General features: G+C 37.5%; 3 protein-coding genes across 7 annotated transcripts; 1 reads left to right on the top strand and 2 right to left on the bottom strand.

Annotated features, from left to right (window-relative positions):
- LOC100255906 (TIP41-like protein) lies at nt 1–9,875 on the top strand. Of its 2 annotated transcripts, XM_010649650.3 has the most exons (8): nt 1–308; nt 935–1,120; nt 4,401–4,491; nt 4,740–4,853; nt 4,952–5,011; nt 5,112–5,153; nt 5,407–5,535; nt 7,864–9,875. In XM_010649650.3, exons 1-8 carry the CDS (start codon nt 169–171, stop codon nt 7,963–7,965), a joined length of 864 nt encoding a protein of 287 aa, XP_010647952.1. In that variant the 5' UTR covers nt 1–168; the 3' UTR covers nt 7,966–9,875. The 2 variants fall into 2 exon arrangements, with proteins under 2 accessions (XP_010647952.1, XP_019074561.1); XM_019219016.2 differs by lacking the exon at nt 4,952–5,011 and having other exon boundaries at nt 27–308.
- Nucleotides 9,876–10,281: 406 nt separating this feature from the next.
- On the bottom strand, nt 10,282–12,006 carry LOC100264703 (zinc finger protein KNUCKLES). Its single transcript, XM_002270498.4, has one exon. The coding sequence runs from the start codon at nt 11,372–11,374 to the stop codon at nt 10,667–10,669; it is 708 nt and encodes a 235-aa protein (XP_002270534.2). The 5' UTR covers nt 11,375–12,006; the 3' UTR covers nt 10,282–10,666.
- A 5,089-nt stretch (nt 12,007–17,095) lies between these two features.
- On the bottom strand, nt 17,096–21,089 carry LOC100260985 (uncharacterized). Of its 4 annotated transcripts, XM_002270398.5 has the most exons (4): nt 20,823–21,065; nt 20,348–20,466; nt 19,988–20,058; nt 17,096–17,466 (listed from the first exon to the last, which is right to left on the bottom strand). In XM_002270398.5, the coding sequence occupies exons 1-3, from the start codon at nt 20,969–20,971 to the stop codon at nt 20,036–20,038; spliced, it is 291 nt and encodes a 96-aa protein (XP_002270434.1). In that variant the 5' UTR covers nt 20,972–21,065; the 3' UTR covers nt 17,096–17,466; nt 19,988–20,035. The 4 variants fall into 4 exon arrangements, with proteins under 4 accessions (XP_002270434.1, XP_003631688.1, XP_010647954.1 ...); XM_003631640.4 differs by lacking the exon at nt 19,988–20,058 and having other exon boundaries at nt 20,823–21,089; XM_010649652.3 differs by lacking the exon at nt 19,988–20,058 and having other exon boundaries at nt 20,306–20,466; nt 20,823–21,069.
- Nucleotides 21,090–21,382: the final 293 nt, after the last annotated feature.

The raw sequence follows: 21,382 nt of genomic DNA, 5'->3' as shown, positions 1-21,382 counted from the left end.
GGGGACACTCTTGGGCCCGCTATGTAAATGGGCTGAGATGGGCCTCAGGCGTTGCAGAATTATTCACGAATATTTGACTCCGCCGATGAGAGATTGTTTGGACTCGCACGGAAGAAAGGAAGCGACTGAGAGAGACTGCTACCGGAAACCAGCGGGCAGCGATCGAAGATGGAGGTGGAGGTCGACGAGAAGGATCTGAAGGCTGCCGGAGCGGAAATGTTGACGGATGGACGGCATGGATTGCGTATCCATGGTTGGGAGATCGAGTCTCGCAAGCGTTCCATTCTCAACTCTCCAAACCTCCAACAGTTTGATTTCTCTATCTCCTTCTCTTTATATGTGTATAGGCTTTGATCTTTCGCATTTTGGAAGTATTTTTCTTCTTTTTTCGAAAGCAGATTGCCTTCCAAGGATTAATAAATTATTGCATCTGTGAAATGTAGTTGTCTGGGTTGTGAATTTAGGGTACTGTCCTCGTGAGCTATGTGCAAGTATTTTTTTTTTTTTTGAGAGAGAAATAGAGGAGGTTCGGCTTTCAAAAAGCAAGAAAATTGCTTCAAAGCGTCATGGATGGTGTGTATTTGCTGATTATTTTTTTTTCCCTTTTGATTTACCCTTGTATTATTTTCAACTTAGTGCCTGGTATCATCAACGTCGACAAACATATACACCATTCTCATGGAATCAACAATTAATCTTCACGATTGTGGTTTCAAGTGAAAATCTTGAAGCAACTCTATCAATAGTTGGTTAATAACAAAAGCGTTAGTAGTTGACATATGGCGGCTAGTGATATGTTGGGTTAATTGGCATGGGCTTAGATCATGCTGTAAAGTTCTTTCATATTTTTGTTTTTTGGGTAACTGGGAGATGTAACAATATTGAAACTTTTTAAATGCGATAAATGTTATATTGATTGTTGATAGTTTTTCAGGTGGGAGGAAAAACTTCAAACATCACACTTGCCGGAGATGGTTTTTGGGGAAAGTTCTTTAGTTCTTAAGCATGTGAACAGTGGCATTAAAATTCATTTTAATGCTTTTGATGCTCTAACTGGATGGAAGCAGGAAGCCTTGCCACCAGTTGAAGTTCCTGCGGCAGCAAAATGGAAATTCAGAAGGTTAGCTTCATCACCCATATGTTTGTCTTTATTGTAACATATAAATCTATTTATACTATGCATCGCTGGATGAGGTTAAAGCAGGAAGTTAGTGACTCGTAATCACTATTGAGCTAGAAGAGGGGAGGTACTGTTGAAGCCCCATCATTATATTTGTCCACTTTGATCACTTCTAATCTTACTTCTTCAAGATTGGTTCACTATGGACATATTTTAAGATCTGGATTAGTTATTTTTGTTAACTTATTTACGATTCTACTGCACTAGCTTCAGGTCTTGCATATGGGCTATAATTTGATTATTAGAATCTAGGGAAGGCTTAGGTGGAGTGTGGAAAAATTGTTAGAAAGTAATCACTCACTGGGGATGGGAACTTGTAGTTGGGCTTGAAGAAGCTGTTGTGTCTCCATAAGGTTTGCTGGGGAATGGTAAATGCGTTAGAACTAAGGGTTCACTCTCCTTGCTAGAACATCTCATATATTGAGGCTGGTCACAAACTTGATGAAGGATCCAGGAGTCCTCTAGTTGAGAGAGAGAGAGAGAGAGGTATCAATACGTGGTAGGTAAGCTAATTTACATATCACATAATAGACTTGATATAACATATGTTGTTAGTGTGGTGAGCCAATTAATGCACAATCTCAAGGGGGTTCAATGGAGACAGTTACTTGGATACTTAGATACTTGAGATTACTCACGGCAATGGTATTTTGTTTTAGAAAACTGGGAGGATGACACTTGAGGTTTATACAAATGGTGATTGGACAGGATCAATCACCAATAGGAAGTCAACATCTGGTATTGTATTTTCTTGGGAAAGAATTTGGTAACCTGGAGGAGCAAGTAACAGTACATGGTTGCCAGGTCTAGTGTTGAAGCAGAATTTCGAGCCATAGGTCTAGTGTTAAAGCAGAATTTTGAGCCATTGCATGTGGGCTATGTGAGCTTCTTTGGACAAAGATTATTCTTACTGATCTTAGAGTAAGTTGGGAAGGCCCTATAAAGCTCTATTGTGACGAAAAGTTGGGTATGACCCATAATCCATTTTAATATGATCAAACTTACCACATCAAAGTTGATCTTCATTTCATCAAGGAGAAACTAAATAGTGGGTTGGTATGCACCCCTTATATATCCTCAAAAAGACAGTGGACCAACATACTGACCAAGGGACTTGCAGCTCAACCATTCCAATCTATCACAAACAACTGGGAATAAGGCATATTTACTCACCAACTTGATGGGTAGTGTTGGAAAATCGGTGTTGTATTGTCAAATCATATAACTTGTATAGGCTGGGATTTACTTTGAATTTGTTTTTTTTTGTATAGTTGACTTAATTTATTTGCTATAATCTATGCTGCATGGGTTTGGTATGAGTGACGGATGTGAGCATGTGTCTACTTATCTAATCTTTCACAACTCAAATTTAAGGATATACTAATATAGTGACTTGGCTTAAAAGGAGCCAAAAAAGGCACAAGTATTGGGATAGGCATAATCAAAAAAAAAAAAATCAATTCAAAACAAATTGGAAGTGAAGATATCCTTTTTAAAAGCTCTTATCTTTTCCCTTTAATCCCTTTTTTCCCCCTTTTATCTCTAAATATTTGTATAAAAATTCAATTTTCATCTAACTTTTTTTTTTTTTTTTCTAATGTAATTATTACTAAGAAAGTTGAAAAAATAAAAGGATATTAACGAGAAAATCAAACAGTCAACTAAAGTAAAGTAAGAGTGTCCAATAGGAATTCCATACCTACACCAACATTATGTCATGTAGTGTCAGTCAATAGGGGTATGTTGAGTGAAATTTAAGGATCCGGTATCATAGCCTATAATCAGGGACTGATTTAGTTGCTGATTTATTTGTTATAATTAGTGGCTGATTTAATAAAGTAATTTTAGGCCTATATTAGTGTAAATTCCTTTTTTTGATAGGTAAGATCATAAAGTATATATATAAAGGGGAGACGTAAAAAAAAAAAAAAAAAAAAAATCCCCAAGTATATAGGAAGTATATAGCAGAAGCCTAAAGGCCCATCCAAGAGGGAAAAGGGAAGAAACAAAAAACATCACATGTCCTTTCTTAGAGTCTAACCAATCAATGAAACTAACAAAAGAATTAGGGCACATATCTACAAATACCCTAGACCAAGACCACAAATTACATATTCAGCCTTTGGACTGATAACTCCTCCTTGTCAAATGTTAACAAGTTCTTTTCCTTCCATATTGACCAAAAAATACATAAAGGAGCTACTTGCCAACCCTTTTTATGAACTTTACCCATGAAGGACCCATGCCACCCAAGGAAAGTCTCATTAATCGAGTAGGAGAGAACCTAAGATACCTCAAAGAGAGAAAAAAGTAGATGCCAAAGAACCTGCGACTTTGCACAGTAAAGAAGAATATGATCAATAGTTTCTTCTTTGGAGTGACAAAGAAAACATTTGTTAGCCAAAGAAAACCCCCTCCTTTGGACCTGGTCCAGAGTTAAGATTCTCCCCCAAGTCGCCTCCCAATCGAAGAAAGCCACCTTAGGAGGTGCACAAGATTTGCAAAAAAAGCTACTAGGGAACATCGGGCTCCAAAATAGAATAAAGAGATTTGACCAAAAAGTTCCCACTCCTCATGGCTATCCAAATCACCTTGTCATCCACATCCTTGTGCACCCTTGTTGCTTGGAGCCTCAATAAAAAGCGCTTCACACTTTCCATTTCCTAATCATTAAAGGGCCTAGAGAACCAAGGGGTCCAACCACCCCCTTCACCTTTGAGGTTCCAAACCTCTACCACCCAAGCTTCCTTAGACAAGGAGAAAGCAAATAGGGAAGGGAAAGAATCACAAAGTGGCTCATCGCCACACCACTTGTCTCTCCAAAATCTCACTCTCTAACCATTTCCCACTTGGAAGGACAATTTGCTACTAAAAAGATCTCTCTCCTTTCTTATGGCTTTCCACAACCCAACACCATACCTCTCTCTCACCTCACATGAATGCCTCCCCACAACATCTTCTCCATACTTTTGACTAATGACTTGCTTCCAAGGAGCCCCACTTTCATTGACAAAACACGAATTCCACTTGCACAAAAGGGCTGACATTAATGATTTGATTTTATACTAATTTGATCCATCATTTCAAACTTTATGTAACATATCATGAGTCTTTGATTTTATATTAATGATTTTTTCTTATCTTCCTCAATCAAATTGTTTAATCTGATAAAACCAAGACATATTGCTGGCAGGTCTGACATTCATTTTTTGAATTGCAGCAAACCCTTCCAGCAAGTGATACTAGATTATGACTATACATTCACAACGCCTTACTGTGGAAGTCAAACACTTGAGATAGAACAAGAGAAGGTGCATACTGAGTGAAAATTTTTCTATATGGTGATAGCATGTGCTTGTACTCTTTATATTTTGTCATGAGAATCCTTCCCCAAGTGTGCATTCCTTACATTTAGTTTCTTACATTTCAGGATGCAGTTAAACTACACATTTCTAAGAACATAAGGGAATGTGCTTATGGCTTTGAATCCAGAGGTTTACCACTATTTTGATAATGCTATTTTGATTGGCCTTCTTTCTTTTCTTCCTTTAAATATCAGCATGGAAGAGGGGAAGAATCACTGGGGAGCTGCACTCTTTGTTGGGAGGAATGTAATGAAAAAATTGATGTGGCTTCACTAGCATCAAAAGAGCCTATTCTTTTTTATGATGAGGTGTGCACCTTGGCTAATGACCAGGAGCTGTGAGATATTTCTGTCCCTTGTATGCATATTTATCTCCCATGACCAAAGTAACAATTTTTACTCAACAGGTAATCTTATATGAAGATGAATTGGCTGATAATGGAGTGTCACTTTTAACTGTGAAAGTGGTAATCTTGAATCTCTTACGATTTGTACCTGGTATGGATCTGATTCCTGCATAATATTAGGATGGCTGAGGACTGATCAAATTATTTTGTGACTTTGTAGAGAGTCATGCCAACTTGTTGGTTTCTTCTCTTGCGTTTCTGGGTGAGTTAGTCTCCCTTCAATTTTGTCATAGTTTTAAGCAAGGAACAGCTTCACTCAAACAATTTATAAAACATTTTTCTATCAAAAAAGGAGGGAAAAGGACCCCTTTTATAAAATATTTGTTGGCTCCAGACTTGAATCATTGAATAAGGGTCCTATCCTCCAATATAAAACACTAAAATATTTATTGTTAGACCTTGTTGCTCCGATATGACTATTTCTGCATCAGCCACTGATTCAGTTCTTCTTTCAGCTTAGAGTCGATGGAGTGCTTATGAGATTGAGGGACACTCGCATGCATTGCATTTTTAAGGATGATGCAAACCCCATCATTCTTCGGGAAAGCTGCTGGAGAGAAGCTACATTCCAAGCTTTATCTGCAGTAAGAATATGATCCCTGTGTGCGCGCAACATTCTATTCTCTTAGTTGAAATGATAGTCATATGTCTTTTCTAGTTGCTATCAAGAAGTTCTGCTTCTGTGGGTTTTTAGGTGGCCAAAGTAATCTGTGTGTGTGTGTGTGTGTGTGTGTGTGTGTGTGTGTGCTTGCAGCATTATATTCCCTAAGTTGATACTATAGTTGTATGTCTATTCTAGTTGCTATTAATAAGTTCCACTTTTATGGGTTTTAAGGTGGCCAAAATAACCTTTCTGTCTTTGTCTGTCTCTGTCTAAGTTGAGACAATAGTTATATATGTCTTCTCTAGTCTCTAAGTTGACTGAGACTCTCTCTCTCTCTTTAAGTTGAGACTTAGTTCTATGCCTTGTCCAGTCTCTCTGTAAGTTAAATCTCACTCTCCCTGCTGCTCTCTGTAGGTCGAGACGATAGTTATTTGTCTTTTCCTAGTCTCTCTCTAAGTTGACTCTCTTTCTCTTTCTCTGTCTCTGTGTTGAGATGTTAGTTATGTCTTTTCTAGTTGCTATTAAGAAGTTTTCCTTCTATGGGGTTTTATGTTGCCATAGTAATTGTTGTGTCTCCTTCTGGGTGTTATGGGAGTGATCACCTGGTTAAATTTCATGGACTTGTTAATAGCTGAGCTAAAAAACTTTGCTAGTTTGAGCCATGGAGGGTGAACATCATTATATATTTGGCCTGTCATGAAAAGGTTCTAATGTTCTCTTTGTAGGACTTGGTGAGTGATTAGAAAGCAGTTAAGGATGATTTGGGGAAAACCAACCAATCTTACCTGGATCTTGAGTTTGTTGCATTTCTGCATTAGCTTGTTTAATCTTTCTTCTGGGAAAGCACTGCAACAATCTTGAGGAATTCTTGGGGGATTTCCAATTTTGTTTCCAACTTTCTGTATGAAAGATTCTTGATAAAAAAAAATTGTTTAGAGCTTTAGTGGAACATTTAAAAGGAAAAAAAAAATTGCTCTTATTCAGGCTGCTTGTTTGGAGGATCAGAATTCATTTAGTGTAAATTCTTTTTGCAAAACTTTGGACTGCTTTTTGGATTTGACTTTGATTTTCTGTTCAAAAGAAGGCCCTTGAGGCCTGGCTCAAGTGATAAACGGATGGGGATAGTTTGTGGGAGGTTTCAAGTTTTCCCAATGGGAAAAAAAATTTACCTATAAAAAAATCTGTTCAAAGGAAGTTAAAACAAAAGGGAGACATTGAACTTCTTTAACTGCATTAGTGGGAAGGAGAAAAGGTTGAGCCTCTTTTGCTTCATAAGTGGACTTGGAAGTTCTAGAAGTATGGAACCAAATATCAATTCGAGTTATATGTGGTTTCAGAAATTTTGTGTAGGTGATCTCTTGTAGAGATAATCTTTTTTCTTTTTTCTTTTCTCTTTCAAATTGACTTTGAATTGTTGCTTAAGTTTTGGCAGCCTTGACAAAGGTCCAGTTTTGCAAATGGTTGTTTTTGATGTTCCCTTTGTTATGTGCCTCCCTTTTCTACGGTTGGCCAATAATATCTGGAATCTCCAATATCACCTGACATACCCGAGTTGACATGGCATGACAAGGGTGTGAGCATGAGTATGGGGTTCTTTTCCAATACCCTTGCTTGGGATATGGCTGTTTGATTTTAATTGATTGATTTATTTATTTATTTTTATTGAATTTCCTCAGTAGACAATAACATTGAGAAGAGAGAATTTGCTATGAACCTTTATAAGAGTATTTTAGGATAAGAAAGAAAAGATAGGAATAAAAAAGATGAGTCCTTATCAAAGATACTTTCACTTTTAATTCATTTCTAATTGATTATTGAGATGGTTTTAGCCAAGTTTATATACTTTAAAATTTGCAAGTATGAAAGATTAAACACCTAGACACATATCCATACCAAATACCCGATACCCAAACCCAAATCAAGGCAACATATAATCAACATTTCTTCATTTTTTTTCTTACAAAAGAAAAGGTACCATCATAAAATTTCATCCTAAATTGAATCTTGCCTGGAAACTTCAGACTAGTGCAGAAGTGGAGGTTTATGGAATTCTAAAACCATGACTAATGGAGTCTAGAGGCATGCCATAGACGTTGTTTAACATGGTATTCCTTGTTGAGGTATGCGAAATCTTTTAGGTATAGATCTGAAAGTGTCATCCAGCATATTGACTTCTGCTTTTGTATTTCCTTTTCCTGTTGTTACCTTGTTTAGTTATTCAAAATGAATTAATAATTGGTTTCGCTTGATTAATATTGTAATTATGAGGGATTTTCAGTTCATTGATTGATCTAATTAAATGATCCAGAAAGGATATCCTTCTGATTCTGCTGCATATAATGATCCAAGCACCATCAGCCAGAGGCTTCCCATCATCATGCATAAGACCCAAAAGCTTAAGGTGGAGTAACTGGTAAGGATGAAACTCATCCTCAAGATTACTTCATCATGGAGGAAACTGTATTTTCTTTTCATGCAAAAGGGGCTCAAATCATACCTATGTTATATTCAGAGAGAATTCAGAAATGCTTTTCAGTGGATTCTATTTTGCATGTATATTCATGTTACATCATCTCTTTTGTTTGATTAGCAAGTTATTTTCTTAAATAATCTAGTCAGGCAAAAGAAGAACCAGCATGCCGTACATGAACAGACACTTAAGAAAACAATCTCCTGTTTTAATGTTTATACTGTGGTTACCAGAAAAAATGCAATGTCGAAAGTGAAAGTGACCAAAGGGGGCATTGAAAATTGGGAAGCAGGAATTTGAATGTGATAAGGATGCGTTGGAGAAGGTTATTAACAAGTATTATGAGAATATAAAGGCAAGGACAGAGTAGATGTTCATAACTGTGATCATTTGTAGAAGGAATTGTACAGATGCCTATGTGACTTTTATCTATCGAAGTCAGGAGCCTTTTTTTCACCTTAAATCTTATTAGATTATAGATTGCACATTCTTCTGCAACTTAGAAGAAAATTAGCCTCAGGTGACATCCCTTTCATTCTTCATGACACTCTCATAAGTCAAACTTCAATCGTGGGTCTGCCCCCTCTAGTTTAACACTATGGTAGTTTGATTTATGTATTTAAAACTCAATGAGATGGGTATGGTCTCTTGGGATCTTTCTTATTAGGTCAAAAAGAAAAGAAGAAAAAAAAAGAGCAAAAATCTTAGCTGAATTTGTTTTCTATGGTGTATAGGTATTGCATACCTTGAGTCGCTCTTTTAATGCTTCTTTTTAGTATATTTTCTTCTTTATCTATCAAAAGAGGGAAAAAATTCTTAGCTGAAGTTGACTTACATGTAATCAAGAGAGGCAAGGTATTTCTAAAATTGCCAATATTGCTGTCAACATCTTTTTCTTGGACCCTTGATCTCTTTGTGAATATCAACGTTTAGGGCCTTATCCTGTGAGGGGGTGATGGATGACTGAGAACCTATTAATTTGGAGCGAAAAATGGTAAAACATAATTAAAATGCTGTTTCAAGAAAGATTAAGATCTGCATCACTGAAAAGAGCATTGAGATGGATGACTGGTGAGTTGAGAAAGGAAGAATGCAGTCATGATCAACTACAAGAAGAGCACATTTTGGGGAGAACTGTAAGTGATGAATTTTGGTATTTTCGAAATAGGAATCAATCATGACTTAGATATTTGCAAAATAAGATTCTATCACAAATGCATCCGATTGAACATGTGGCAGAGCTTGGCAAAGATATAGTGCTGGGAGGATCACTGAACATTGAAGAAGTTATTTTAGTTCAGACATGAAATGCTCACTTACTCTGGCACTGAATGTAGCTCAACTTTCAAAGATCATAAATCCTGAAAGCCTTGCGTGACATAAACTTATCCAACAAAACCAACTATAACCCAAAAGCCATTAGGATGAACAACATCAACCCTAAATTTAGAGTGGGGAGGGGGATGATTGTGTTAGGCAGACAGGTGAATAAAAACTTACATTTAAAACTTTACGAGCATGAATTCTGGACTACCCATTCAATTTGACACAGAATTTATAAGGAGCCAGTGCATTAGTATCCTAGGCATTCCCATCAAATGCTTCTTGATTTTGTTCGTCACACATCACTGTCCTTCATCTATGGTGTCATTTGCGTATATCCCACCTATACGCATACAGCTGGTTTTTCGCTGCTAGATGATTCATGACACGTGATTCCATGTGAATTAGTTTTAGTTTAGGAATGAAAATTAAAAAGGAAAATGCAGGGGTGGACGAGTTTCAGAAGCAAGAGTAGCTTACATCATCTCCCCTCAAAAGATAATTAAAAATAGAAAAGAAAAGAAAAATCCCCTACTTGTCATAAATAAAATAACACCAAAAAAGAGGGGTGGAATTCTTTTCTTCTTTGCCGTCATCCTTTTGGCCTCTTAGGACAGGTTATGGGGTAAGGTATGATAAGGCACTTCTTAATGTTCCTTCTCATTTAGATTACAACCCATGTGCGCATGTTCAGTATGGACCTTTTCTGAAGCTTCTACATACCTATGGAACAATAATGTGTTAATAAATTTCGAAATGTGTGGTCATCAGGCTTCAACCATGGCCCACTCCAAATAATTTGCACATTTTCCCCTTTCAGAATTCGTTGCTTCTCCCCAATGATTAGTTTACAGAGTACGTGTACTGCTCATCTTTTGCAACCCCCCTCTAGCTGGGTAAGCATAGATTGATGAATGATGAAAGAAAATGGAATGAAGCTATAGCACAATACTTATAATTGATTTAAGAAAAAGAAAGAAAAAAAGATACACACATTTACAAACCTGGTTTACATGTTAGGTGCAGCAGGAATTATTTCAGGCATTGAGGAGTTGAGAATAGCTGAAAAGTGTGGTTGAGCTCTAGGTTTCTTGTACTAAAAAGCCTGCATATGCATAAACAGTAGTATATTCCTAGTGTTTCTTCTAGAGATATTAGGCAGAACCCCAGGCATGGATTTTTGACTCTTCAAAGTTGTTTGGCTCATACCTAAGTTAGTACACAGTACATGTTTTTTGATGGAAGAACAAAACAAGAACTGTTATTACAGAAATGAACCGAGATGGACAATTCTGGACAAGGGCTGATGAAGGGTCTGTTAGAGCCGGAGATTTAAGTCGAGCTTAAGTGGCTCTGATGTTTGCTCTGATGGTTGTTGTTCCAAGCGGTAGCTTCCGGGCCACATCACGTCCATCGTTTCCTCTAGTGTGAAGGGTGTCCATGTCATTCCAAAGCCCGTGTTGGAATCATCAAATCTCGCCACAATTGCAGTTCCATCTCTGTTTGGTTTCTGCACTAGTGAATGGGGGCGGACGCCAAGTGACCTGATAGGTGTATTCATGGGCAAACCCATCATGGCCATCATCCTATGAGACTGATATCTTCTAGCTGCACCTCTCTCCCGCTTGTGAGCATTTTGGTGACCCCCTAATGCTTGTGAACTGTAGAACTTCCTCATACAGAAGTTACATGAGAAAACCTTGGAAGAAGTTGGTCTTGATTGCGGGTCTGAGTCTAGAGCTGTAGACGGCAAATTCCTACCCAGGCTTAAATTCAGCCACTCACCTGGATTATCTTCTTCAGCTCCTTCATCTCCGTTCTCACTTATCCTCAGTCCACCTTGCTGTTTGTTGACTGATGTTTCAGCTCCTTCCCCATGGAAAATCATTTCTCCACAACCCCTAAATTGGAAATAAAGTTTGGATGGAAGGGCGTTGTGGACGGATACTACCAACTGGGAATAGAGTTTGGATCCAAGAGGAAAATATAGTAAATAAATGGAGAGGAGAGGAGAAGGGAGAGGCATCACAAAGGGGAAAGAAAGTGAGATTAGATGTTTTTAAAATTTATCTGATTTCTATTCAGTGTCCCCACCCAGTGATGCTTGGTATTCGAGGGGACAATGTTGACGTCATCTTTACTGTTGCCTTTGTCAAGCTTAGGATTCCCCACTTTAATCTTTCTCGCCTTTTCCTTTTTCTCTCCTCAAATCACAGGGACTTTACATGGTTCTCTTTTGAGTAAGTAAAGAATACAAGGTTGACAACCCAACAATTTCCCCCTGCAGTGGTCAATCATAAATCATAACCTCACCATTTATTTAAACTGCCTGCCATCAGTGCTTCTTATCTGCCGATTGAATCTCCTCAAGTTAATGTGATTTTGTAATTATGGTGTCTTTTAGATTATTCTCCATCAAATACCTTCTTATGGGTAGAAACAATGTATATCATCTCTTAATTTCTTTAACCATTGAATCTAAACAGATAGAATCAGAATCATGAGGGAAAAAATGTCTACACTGGCAAATCACTGATCCCCACTTCCACATTTGGCCATTTCCTCTATAATGTCTCCCAATCAGTAAACTCTTTCTTGTCAAGTAGATATACATGGAAATATAATAACTTTCCTGTATAAAGAAGTGAATGAATGACAAGTTTGGATGTAGAATGGAGATGTCGACGTGAGTGGTGGTAGGGATTTTGATCCAGTGCTTTGTGGGGGTTAGTGGGGCACAAACAAGTGCAAATAATGGTGCTAAAGAATTGGAAGAAGATGGTTGATGTCTTGCGGTCTTACCATTTATATAGTGTAGAAGAGAAATAAACCCACACCCTTTTATATATATGTATGTGTTTGCTTTCAAGCAAGAATATCTATGTGGGTGTCTTCATGTTGGGGCTTCTTGTCAGTCCCTTCAAACATGTAGTGGGCAATGTGTATGTACAGTAGGAGAAGTGCATTAAGAGCCACTTGTACTTATTCTGGCCTTTTCTTATAAAAACAAAGGGGAAGACAATAGCAGCCCAGTTTCCCATAAAGGGTATGTATTTGTCGCTTTCTTTTCCACTCTCACACGCGCAAACAATCTCTCTTTCACACACACACACACACTCTTTAACCTTTAATAAGTCAATGGGACGATCGAGTGCTGTTGGCATTAGAGCCAGCTTTGATTCTTAAAGCCCCGATTTTGAGATCAAAATAATTGTGATGTAGAATTGATTTTGTTCCAACTTCCACTGGCACTTTACTGTATAATTTTACCCCTAGTATCACCTGATACGTACAAACACTGGGGACTCTTTTGGCTGCCCAGATAACCCATTTCCCAGTCATTCTCATACCCTACCCTAGGGTTCCGGGATTTTAGAATCACATTATTGGAAAAATGTGTTTTCTCAAGACAGGAACTTGGAATTTAAGGAGTTGTTGGCATCTGACAAATCTGGAAAAGGAAAAAACATTAGAGGGTGGAATGCCTTTTGTAATGGGAATTTTGGGATATACTAAACCAATTTGCTGATGATCAGAAGTGAGTGAGACAACCAAATTTTCCAACACTTGTTATTTTGGCCTTGGTGGGAGATAGCATATCCGCCCAAAGAAACAATAAATGGTGAAATATAAAGATGGATTCCACTGTTTCTGAAGTGCAACAACATTAGGTATGCTATTGGATTCCTTTTCCTTTTCTTGCCCCTTTTGATTTTTGTTGGTTGCAACACACTTTTTCTTCAATTTTTCCTTGGGCCTAAGGGCCTAAAATGGCGTATATAAGTTTATTTTTCTTCCTCAAGCAAGCATAAAGATTGAAGGAGAGTCCGTTTTTAACATCATGGCTACAGAGAAAGGTACGAGTGTTGTCCATTTAATCCAGTCCGATTTAACGTTTATTTGTCAATTTCTCAACTCAATATGCCCTTCCATTCCCTAATGGACAATCAAATCTCCTGTTTATCCTTCAAATCATATACTTGTTCTCTTCCAATTCCAATTCACCCCCTCTGTAATTATCCATACCCTATTTCAATTCAAGTTATACTCCCTGGAAGTACTAATGTTTTTAATCCATACCCCCATAAATAATAATAATAAGGATTACTTATTTTGACTAATTAGGAGCATTGCATATACATTTGGGTTAGTCCAAAAGATGATACAGGATACAAGATCACATTCACACTGAGCAAATCACTATCAGTTTCAGTGTCCTACCTTTTCAAAACAAAAGTCTGTGGACCCACCAATCACTTGAAAGTTGAAAGTTGAAAGTTGAAGCGATAATCTAACAAACTTTTCAAAATTATGGTTCAGATTTAAGTCCATTATTTCAATCTCATCACATATCCACACATCAGAAATATTAAAATACTAAAAGGAAATGGGTTGTGTGTGTCACGCCTATGTGTATATGCATCTAAAGAGGTGTTCATTTGATTTCTATATATCTTCCGCCTGTACTGATGTGGGCTTTATAATAATTGTGGAAAAAGCCAAGCGATGAATAAACAAGGTCTTCCCCACTCACACAGTCCAAAATCTATAAATAAAACCAACTTGTCGGCGAAACATTTGGCTTTTGGGTCCATCGGCTTTCTTCCACTGCATCTTGTGTGTAATCTTCACAACAAACTGTGTCAGTTTTCAAATCTTTCAACCTTTCTCTTTTATCTTCTACTACAGCTCACACTCTTGGGCAATTTATATGGCAAGAACAGATAGAATAAGTGAAACCTATACAGGGCATCTCAAGAGGTAAAATACCATGAAAATTGAAATTTGTGCATTTGAATGGGAACAGAAAGCTCTAGGCTGAAACATCATTGAGAGGCTGTGAAAAAAGGAACAAGATTCAAGCCGCCCAGTACCAAATAGTAGAGATAAGGCATTGGAAAAGATAAAATGATGACGACACAAAGCGATCAAATCCATCCATCCATCCCTCACTTTTGGAGTACCCCTCTGCTTTTGCCAAACTTGGGTTCAAAGAGTAGTTTTCAGAAATGAACAAATGTGAGGAGAAAAAGAGGGAATCAACCAAAGAATCTGTAAAGTAAGTTGCTTTTTGTGGCTAATTCATTGAATACAGCAGAGGGCTCTCTCTCTGTTCATTTCAACCAAGGCAGGTGAAAGAAACCATTCTCTCATCTCTATTAGTTTTGGCTCTCTATCCTTCCTTTTTTAGATCTTTAGTTCAGTCAGTGGAGAAATCTCTTTAAGTTCTGACCAGTTCCAGGCACAAAGAGCTAAAAATATCTTTATCGCCCATTGGGTACCATCATGTCCCAGAAAGATACAGTTTATGGCTCAGGTGGAAGGCATCAAATGGACCACTACTGAAAACAATCTCAAGTACTTCGTGTTCACTTTTCCTTGGGATCAGTTCTCTCCAATATGGTCATCCACAATATATTAGACATTCAACAATTTGCATGTGGCCCCAATACCCTGTCCTTTCCAAGAATGGAGGCAAAACCACCTTCGATTTTTATCCTCATTTCTATACATGAACATCCTCCTAGGCCAATCACCCTTCTTTTTTCTTCTTTGTGTGAGTACTATGGCCATCTTTAATTTCCATTATCGCAGATGAGAATAGTTCCATGCATTATCCTGAACCACCAGAAGTGCCCATCACTAGAGAGAAATGATAACCAGCACACCCCAGTCAAGGAGAAACACGTTTTCAAAAACAATTGATAAATGGACAAAGGAGTAAAAAGGTCAAAAGAATGAAAAGAAAGAGAAAAGATGAGGTAAAAAGAGATGATAACAGGAGTGAAACAACAATCCTAACTTTTGATCAACAGAAAGGAATTTCTTTGCATTCCTGTGTATGGTTCTAACTCTGAAGCCCTTGTTAACTCATGTGAATCCATTTCTTAATTGAGGAATAACAATCATATTCTGGGGACCAATGTCATGATTAATTGCTTCCAGCAGTAGTGTCTTCCATTGAAAGAAAGAAAAAAAATGCAATAGAGTTGAATCAAGCATTCAACAGACTGAATAAAACTATGCTTTCTGACCCCACTAAAATCCTATGACTAACTGTTCCCAACAGTGCTTCAAGATCCCTTCACATGGATTCATAACATTAAACAGCCATCTGGATAGACATAAGATAAAGTCCTTTGGGACATTAAGGACATTCATCCTTTAGCCTTCTTCTCCAGGCTGTTGTTTGGCAGTTGTCTCCTCAAACAGGTCATTCGAGAAGGGCATGCCTTGACTAAAAATGAGAAACCCCATGTGGGTTTGTCACAAGCATTAACAACCCCCATGTGCCCACTCATATGGCATTGACCACGTTGTGCATAAGATATCAAGTGTACTTTGATTGCAAATATAGTCATAGGAACAGTGTTTTGAGTGGTAGCCCAAGTGTGCGTAGCCTAGTGGCCAATGCTGCAATATTTTGCAGGCCACTAGAGAAGACCACATAAAATTCATGACCATGCTTCCCAAGCTCAGTGACGCATTTTCATTCATATTTTACTTCTTTTTTGGTTCCATGTGTATTCTATTTCCAACCTACATCAACATTCTTTTGAAGATGTCCTATGAAGGTTGACTTGTGGTTTTGTGACTACATGTTCTTCAATTTTACTCGTGTTACTTGTCATAAGTTTTGAGTTCATAGTAGATAGAATTTCTTGTCAACAAGGGCCCTAAGAAACCGTCATCAGCATCTAAAATGAAAAAGAAAAAAAAAGGAAAAAAGAATAAAAAGAAAAGGGAAGAAAAAATGTGTTAAAGAACCAACAAAAAATTAACCAATAAAGAATCAATGTTTATAGGTTAGATACATAAAAATATCAGTGATAAATCATGTTCATAAGTTAAAATTTATAAAAATATATCAGCATTGAGTATTTGGAATCAAAATACATGTATCAATGAGTAGAAGCATACAATTGGTTCAAAGCCCCCTAAAATTTCAGGCCAGTGGCCAAACCCAACCTAAAGCAAGATAAGGATTTAAACTCAGGTCTGAAAGCCAAAAACCAAAGCAGCCCCTTTTCACCCAGAGCCATGTTAGCAGTAGAGTTCTATTCTCCCTGCCCCCATTTGCTGCCCTCAGTTTCTTATTTTCCTTCTCCCTGAATCTCAGCACTTTCTTTTGCCAGTCCAGCATGACATTCAATCAGGTCCAACCCTTTTGGGGTTCAAGCCTTGCCCAACGTACACCTATCAGTGAGATTCTAGAAATAAATTATCTAATAGGGCCCCAAACAACATATAAAAGGGAGAAAGGAAAAAAGAAAGGCCCTTGGCTGCATCCTGTTATATGACATCTGTTTTTCCTACTGCCATTGAACATGGACAAGGTTTGGAAACATAAGGCACAACATTCTTATGGTAATGCCAGTTTATCTACATTTTTCCTCCCGTAGAGAGTATTCCCATCAGGTAATTACTATCATTCAGGAACTGTACCCTATCTTCTAATACCATCAATCATGTGTCCAACAGAAGTTCAGTCATACCTAGCTTGTTAGCTGAGTGAGGATCCATGGGAAAATAAATGAAAACAAGGAACTTTTAATAGGTTCGGTCTAGAGTGCAGGTGCTCTAGGACTCCAAGCGTTATCACACTTTCTCAGCAATCAAACTGAACATAAAGACAACACAAAGTTCAAGAGAAACAAACTCTCAGTCCAAGCGGCATCAACTTATAACCACCTAAGTAGCATGCATTTCTCACCCACCAAATATAAAGAAATGAGAATCGATAAAATCCTGCAGAAATAGTTTCTAATGTAGTTGATAGGAAAGTACTAAACAAGATGAATTATCATGCCATAACTGATATAGGTTCAGTGACCAAAAACAGACACAAATTACAAGCTAGAAATATATGTCAAGTAACAATAATCATTGAATTGAAAGCACCCACAAGTATATTTTAACCTTTAATCCTTTATCCATAAGATTATCCCTTAGGTAAAAAATTTCAAGTTTCTTCTTGGAAAGATGAAACAAATGACATACTCTTGTTAATTTTTCCTACTCCAAAAGCCAAAATTCCCACTGGATACACCTACTTGCTATGACTGGCCCAATGAATTTTTGCACCTGCTGTGCTGATCCAACAGCCTATTCAAGTACCTACAATGAAACAACAAAGATGCAAATCCTGTATAAAAGTTCTGACATCATATAATTGATTTTGAAATAAGAACAAGACCCACCACACTGAAAAATATCAGTCATAATTAGTCATGAATTAGGGATGAAGATCTGCAAGTTAATCCTATGCAGTAATTTTCCATCATATAGAATATATACAACACAATTGTTAATATCCCTTTCTAGTTGGAGGTCGGAAGTAAAGGATTTTTACACCCTGGACTGAGAAAATAATGAAAGCAAGGAAAGTAATAACAAGAGCATATTGTAATCAAATTTTCCGTAAGAATGCACAAGAGTTCGTCCAACTGATCATATCATTGAAAAAGCTTAAAGGTTAGATTCTATCATCTTTCTTAATTCCCATTTCCTTTTGAACCAGTTTGATATTGCGACTAAGCTGAAAAGAGAGACAGTCTTCTTTGAACAAAAACCGTAAGAGAATTTCTGAGGAAACATATATTAAACCTAGTGAATGAATTATGATCTCACTAAAAATGCTACCCATGCAACAGCCATATGTACAAACATCCATATACACATCACATACACAATTACATGCATGATACATATACCAAAGGATTAATTCAACAATGACTAACTTCAAGTATGTCCAGGAAATGGTTATTGCCTCCCATCATCGAAGCATTTGGATAATCTACGACAAATTTGGAATAAACTTCACCTCAATTATCTATCCTATTACACCATGAAAACTAGCATATCCAACCATGGTCTAAAAGGAGGTTTTTGGTTATACCGCACTCAACTATTCTTAACCCTTTGTCTACTGTTGCTGATTAACAGGGGTTTCCAGGCCCACCATGAGAGACAATCAAGTGTCCACATCACTTCCCAAGCATCTTCTAGTGCACATGAGATCCATGCATTCAACCCCCTTTGCGACAGTTAAGAAGCACAATATGTACAGCAACACCACTTCCTCCTCTTTGTTTCTCAACAACCAGAAACTCTAGAATCAGTCCCACCATCCTTCAGACACAAATCTGAGAGAATCACATAAAACTGAAGTCATTCTCTTTGTTCTATTTTCTTTTTATTTGTTTTCCTCAATAGTTGTTTTCTAAGAATATTAACATTAAATGCAACAAATCAAAATGCTAGTTTCCAAACAACTTCCATCATACTAGAAAAACAAAGCAACCTTACATAAGAATGCTTTGGTCGAGTAACCCCTTAAAGCATACCACAGAGGGAACATATGATCATAGAACAACGGTTTCCCTTACAAAAAGGACCATACCTTCAACATATTCACAACCTAAGGGCAATAGAATAAGGAGAGTGAGTCGCTGTCGTCCATAACTTTTTCTTTTCTTTTTTTTAATAACCAAGGAACCTTCCATAGCCGAGCCTTTCGGAATTTCCATGGGGGCCTCAAGGTGCTGACTACACCCACCACAACTAGCACTGGGTAATCTAGGACATTCAACTAGGAATAAACCCAAAAAATTACACCTCTACCACACATATTGGCATTTATCCTAACCAACTAGGCACCCACATAAAACACATGTAGGGATGATTTCAATCTTGAAGGAACCATGATTATCTCTTCCCACTAGTGGGAACTGGGAAGTGCTGAGACAATACTCCCCACCTTTTTACCAAAGACCTCCTCAAAACCCCATCCTCTCTTTGCTTTGCAAAATCCTATTCAAAGCAGCCAACTGAAAACTTCTTCAGGTTTTGCCTCACCCAAGGAGCACTAAAGCTACCCAGATGCATCCCAAAAACAGACAATCTCAGCTCTGAAACTTCTCTGGCTCTTTGATTTGGGACAATTCACTTAAGAAAGAGAGCCCCCTATGTGCTATTGCTGAGGACAACCAACCAAAACAATTTGAACCTTTGAGGAAGAGCAACTAAATGTACTTGTCCTCATTCAAAGAAACACAAAAAAAGCATAAATATCAACAATTCAAAACGTACCCCTCTATTCAAAACAGCTTATTTTCAAGAGGAGAGAGCCATATAACCTTCACATGCTAAGTTTTAGATTATGTGTAAATTGCAACACACTTTGGAGTATACACAGTGATGAAACAATTTGATGAAGGAACTAAGATCCAAGTTTAGAATCATGTAATACATTTGCAGGTAAATATGCACAATGATGAAACAATTTGAAGAAGGAAACAAAATTTCTAGCAACTAAGCAAAGAATTAAAGAGAAAACATGATGAGATTCTGACAAATCCTTGGCAAGGCATTCCTGTAAGAATTAACAGCCAAAAAAATACACAAGATTTTCTGTTTGTCACTGAACTATTTGGAAAAGACAGATAAATTTTATTCATCTAAAATGAGAGAAATGGATCTAATAACACACAAAATATTGCATTTATACTGTTTGATCAAATGTCTCCCAATCTTCAATATTTTCCAACAGTCATATCTTTGTTTGCTCACACAAAATCAATAATTTTAATCACATGTATGTTAGGGATTAAAGAAGGAATGAAAAAAAATAACCTACAGTTTGTCATCATTCTCCAGCTTTTTGATGATTGAAAGCCCTTGCGCATCACCCATCTTTTCCATTCCTCCCTATCAATCCCAATCCCAATTCCTCTCATCAACCAATCTTAAAAAACTAACAAACACTTCCTAGATTAGCCCTCATTTCTCCTACCAAACATGACATTAACGATAAATTAAAATCATTCAATTTAAGGGGAAGAAATCAAAGGTTGGTCCTTGAGGCATCAGTATCAGAATAACAACAACTAAGGAAACACTTTTTTTTTCCTTTTTGTTTTCATTTTCGCCTGTCCTTTAAACAGAAAAGACTCACAAAGAGACTACTAGCGATCCTGACAAGTACGGCAGAAGGTACCATGGAACAGCTCGCAGCAAGCCCGCACATCAACACTGAGGTGCGATGTGAGTCGGGGAGAAGCCATCACATTGTGCAGCGGCAGAAGCGATTGCACGCATCCTAGTTCTCCCAAATTCCTACAACAAACAGAAGAAAATCAGAGTAAGTAATGCCCTGTTATAATTGCAAATATATAGAAAGGAATTTTATTCAGGATATGATATTCTCATTATTTTCTACTCAAGAAGACAAAATTCTTCACTCAATTGAGCCTTTAATGGTTGCAGAGAAAACGACGGAAAATAAAAGAAACCTAAAGTCTCCAACTTTTTCATTATCCCGGACCGGAGAAGACAAAAGGACTCAAAACTCATCGGAGCTGAATACAACTATTTCACGCAGCCATCAAAAAACAAGTTCCAAAATCTCATTATAATTTATTTTTCTTCATTTTCTCAGGACATAATGGATGTTAAAGATATGGGCGGGGGACCTTGGATTGGTGAAAGAGAGGCGGCGTGTCTGAAGGCGAGGGGCGGCGAGCGGAGGCGGACGGACGCGGGGGGCAGCCGGAGAGGACCGGAGCGACGAAGCCCTAGCAGTGGACATCAACGATCTGGATAGAGATCCGCGCCAAGCCATTTTTTCTCAAAACTCTTTCTCAGTGGTGACGACGACGTGAACCAGTGGGGGGTTTTGTTTAGGGTTTTAGGTATATATGCTGTTACTAAGGACCATGAGAGTTTATGTGGTTCAAGTGCTGACATCCGTTTGATCGCCGGACTTCTAGGATTTAACGTTATAATTGATAAACTTACCGAATCGTTACCTTGATTAAGGGATCAAGAATTTTAAAGAATTTTGGCCTTGATTTCATGTTTGGATGTCTATTTATTCATTTTAATTTTATGGAAAATTTAGCTCAAAAAATGGTACAAGTAAAAATTACCAAATTTTGGCCTAATTTTATGTTTGGATGGTATTTTTTTCATTTTTATTCTATGGAAAATTGAGCTCAAAGAATAAAAAATTTTAAAATATCAATTTAGGTTG

The sequence above is a fragment of the Vitis vinifera genome, chromosome 3, assembly GCF_030704535.1.
Source record: "Vitis vinifera cultivar Pinot Noir 40024 chromosome 3, ASM3070453v1".
In the NCBI taxonomy this organism is placed as follows: Eukaryota; Viridiplantae; Streptophyta; class Magnoliopsida; order Vitales; family Vitaceae; genus Vitis; species Vitis vinifera.
This window is presented reverse-complemented; position numbering and strand designations above follow the sequence as displayed.

Bases quoted from the DNA above. Each gene is read 5' to 3' on its own strand.
- LOC100260985 (XM_010649651.3), bottom strand. From the start codon at position 20,971: ATGGCTTGGCGCGGATCTCTATCCAGATCGTTGATGTCCACTGCTAGG. The intron at 20,467-20,822 runs GTCCCCCGCCCA...TGTTTGTTGTAG, and splicing joins CTCTCTTTCACCAATCCAAG to GAATTTGGGAGAACTAGGAT. The intron at 18,495-20,347 runs GTACCTTCTGCC...TGATTCTCTCAG, and splicing joins TTGCTGCGAGCTGTTCCATG to ATTTGTGTCTGAAGGATGGT.
- LOC100255906 (XM_010649650.3), top strand. From the start codon at position 169: ATGGAGGTGGAGGTCGACGAGAAGGATCTGAAGGCTGCCGGAGCGGAA. The intron at 4,854-4,951 runs GTGTGCACCTTG...TTTACTCAACAG, and splicing joins CTATTCTTTTTTATGATGAG to GTAATCTTATATGAAGATGA. The intron at 5,536-7,863 runs GTAAGAATATGA...TAAATGATCCAG, and splicing joins CATTCCAAGCTTTATCTGCA to AAAGGATATCCTTCTGATTC.
- LOC100264703 (XM_002270498.4), bottom strand. From the start codon at position 11,374: ATGCCTCTCCCTTCTCCTCTCCTCTCCATTTATTTACTATATTTTCCT.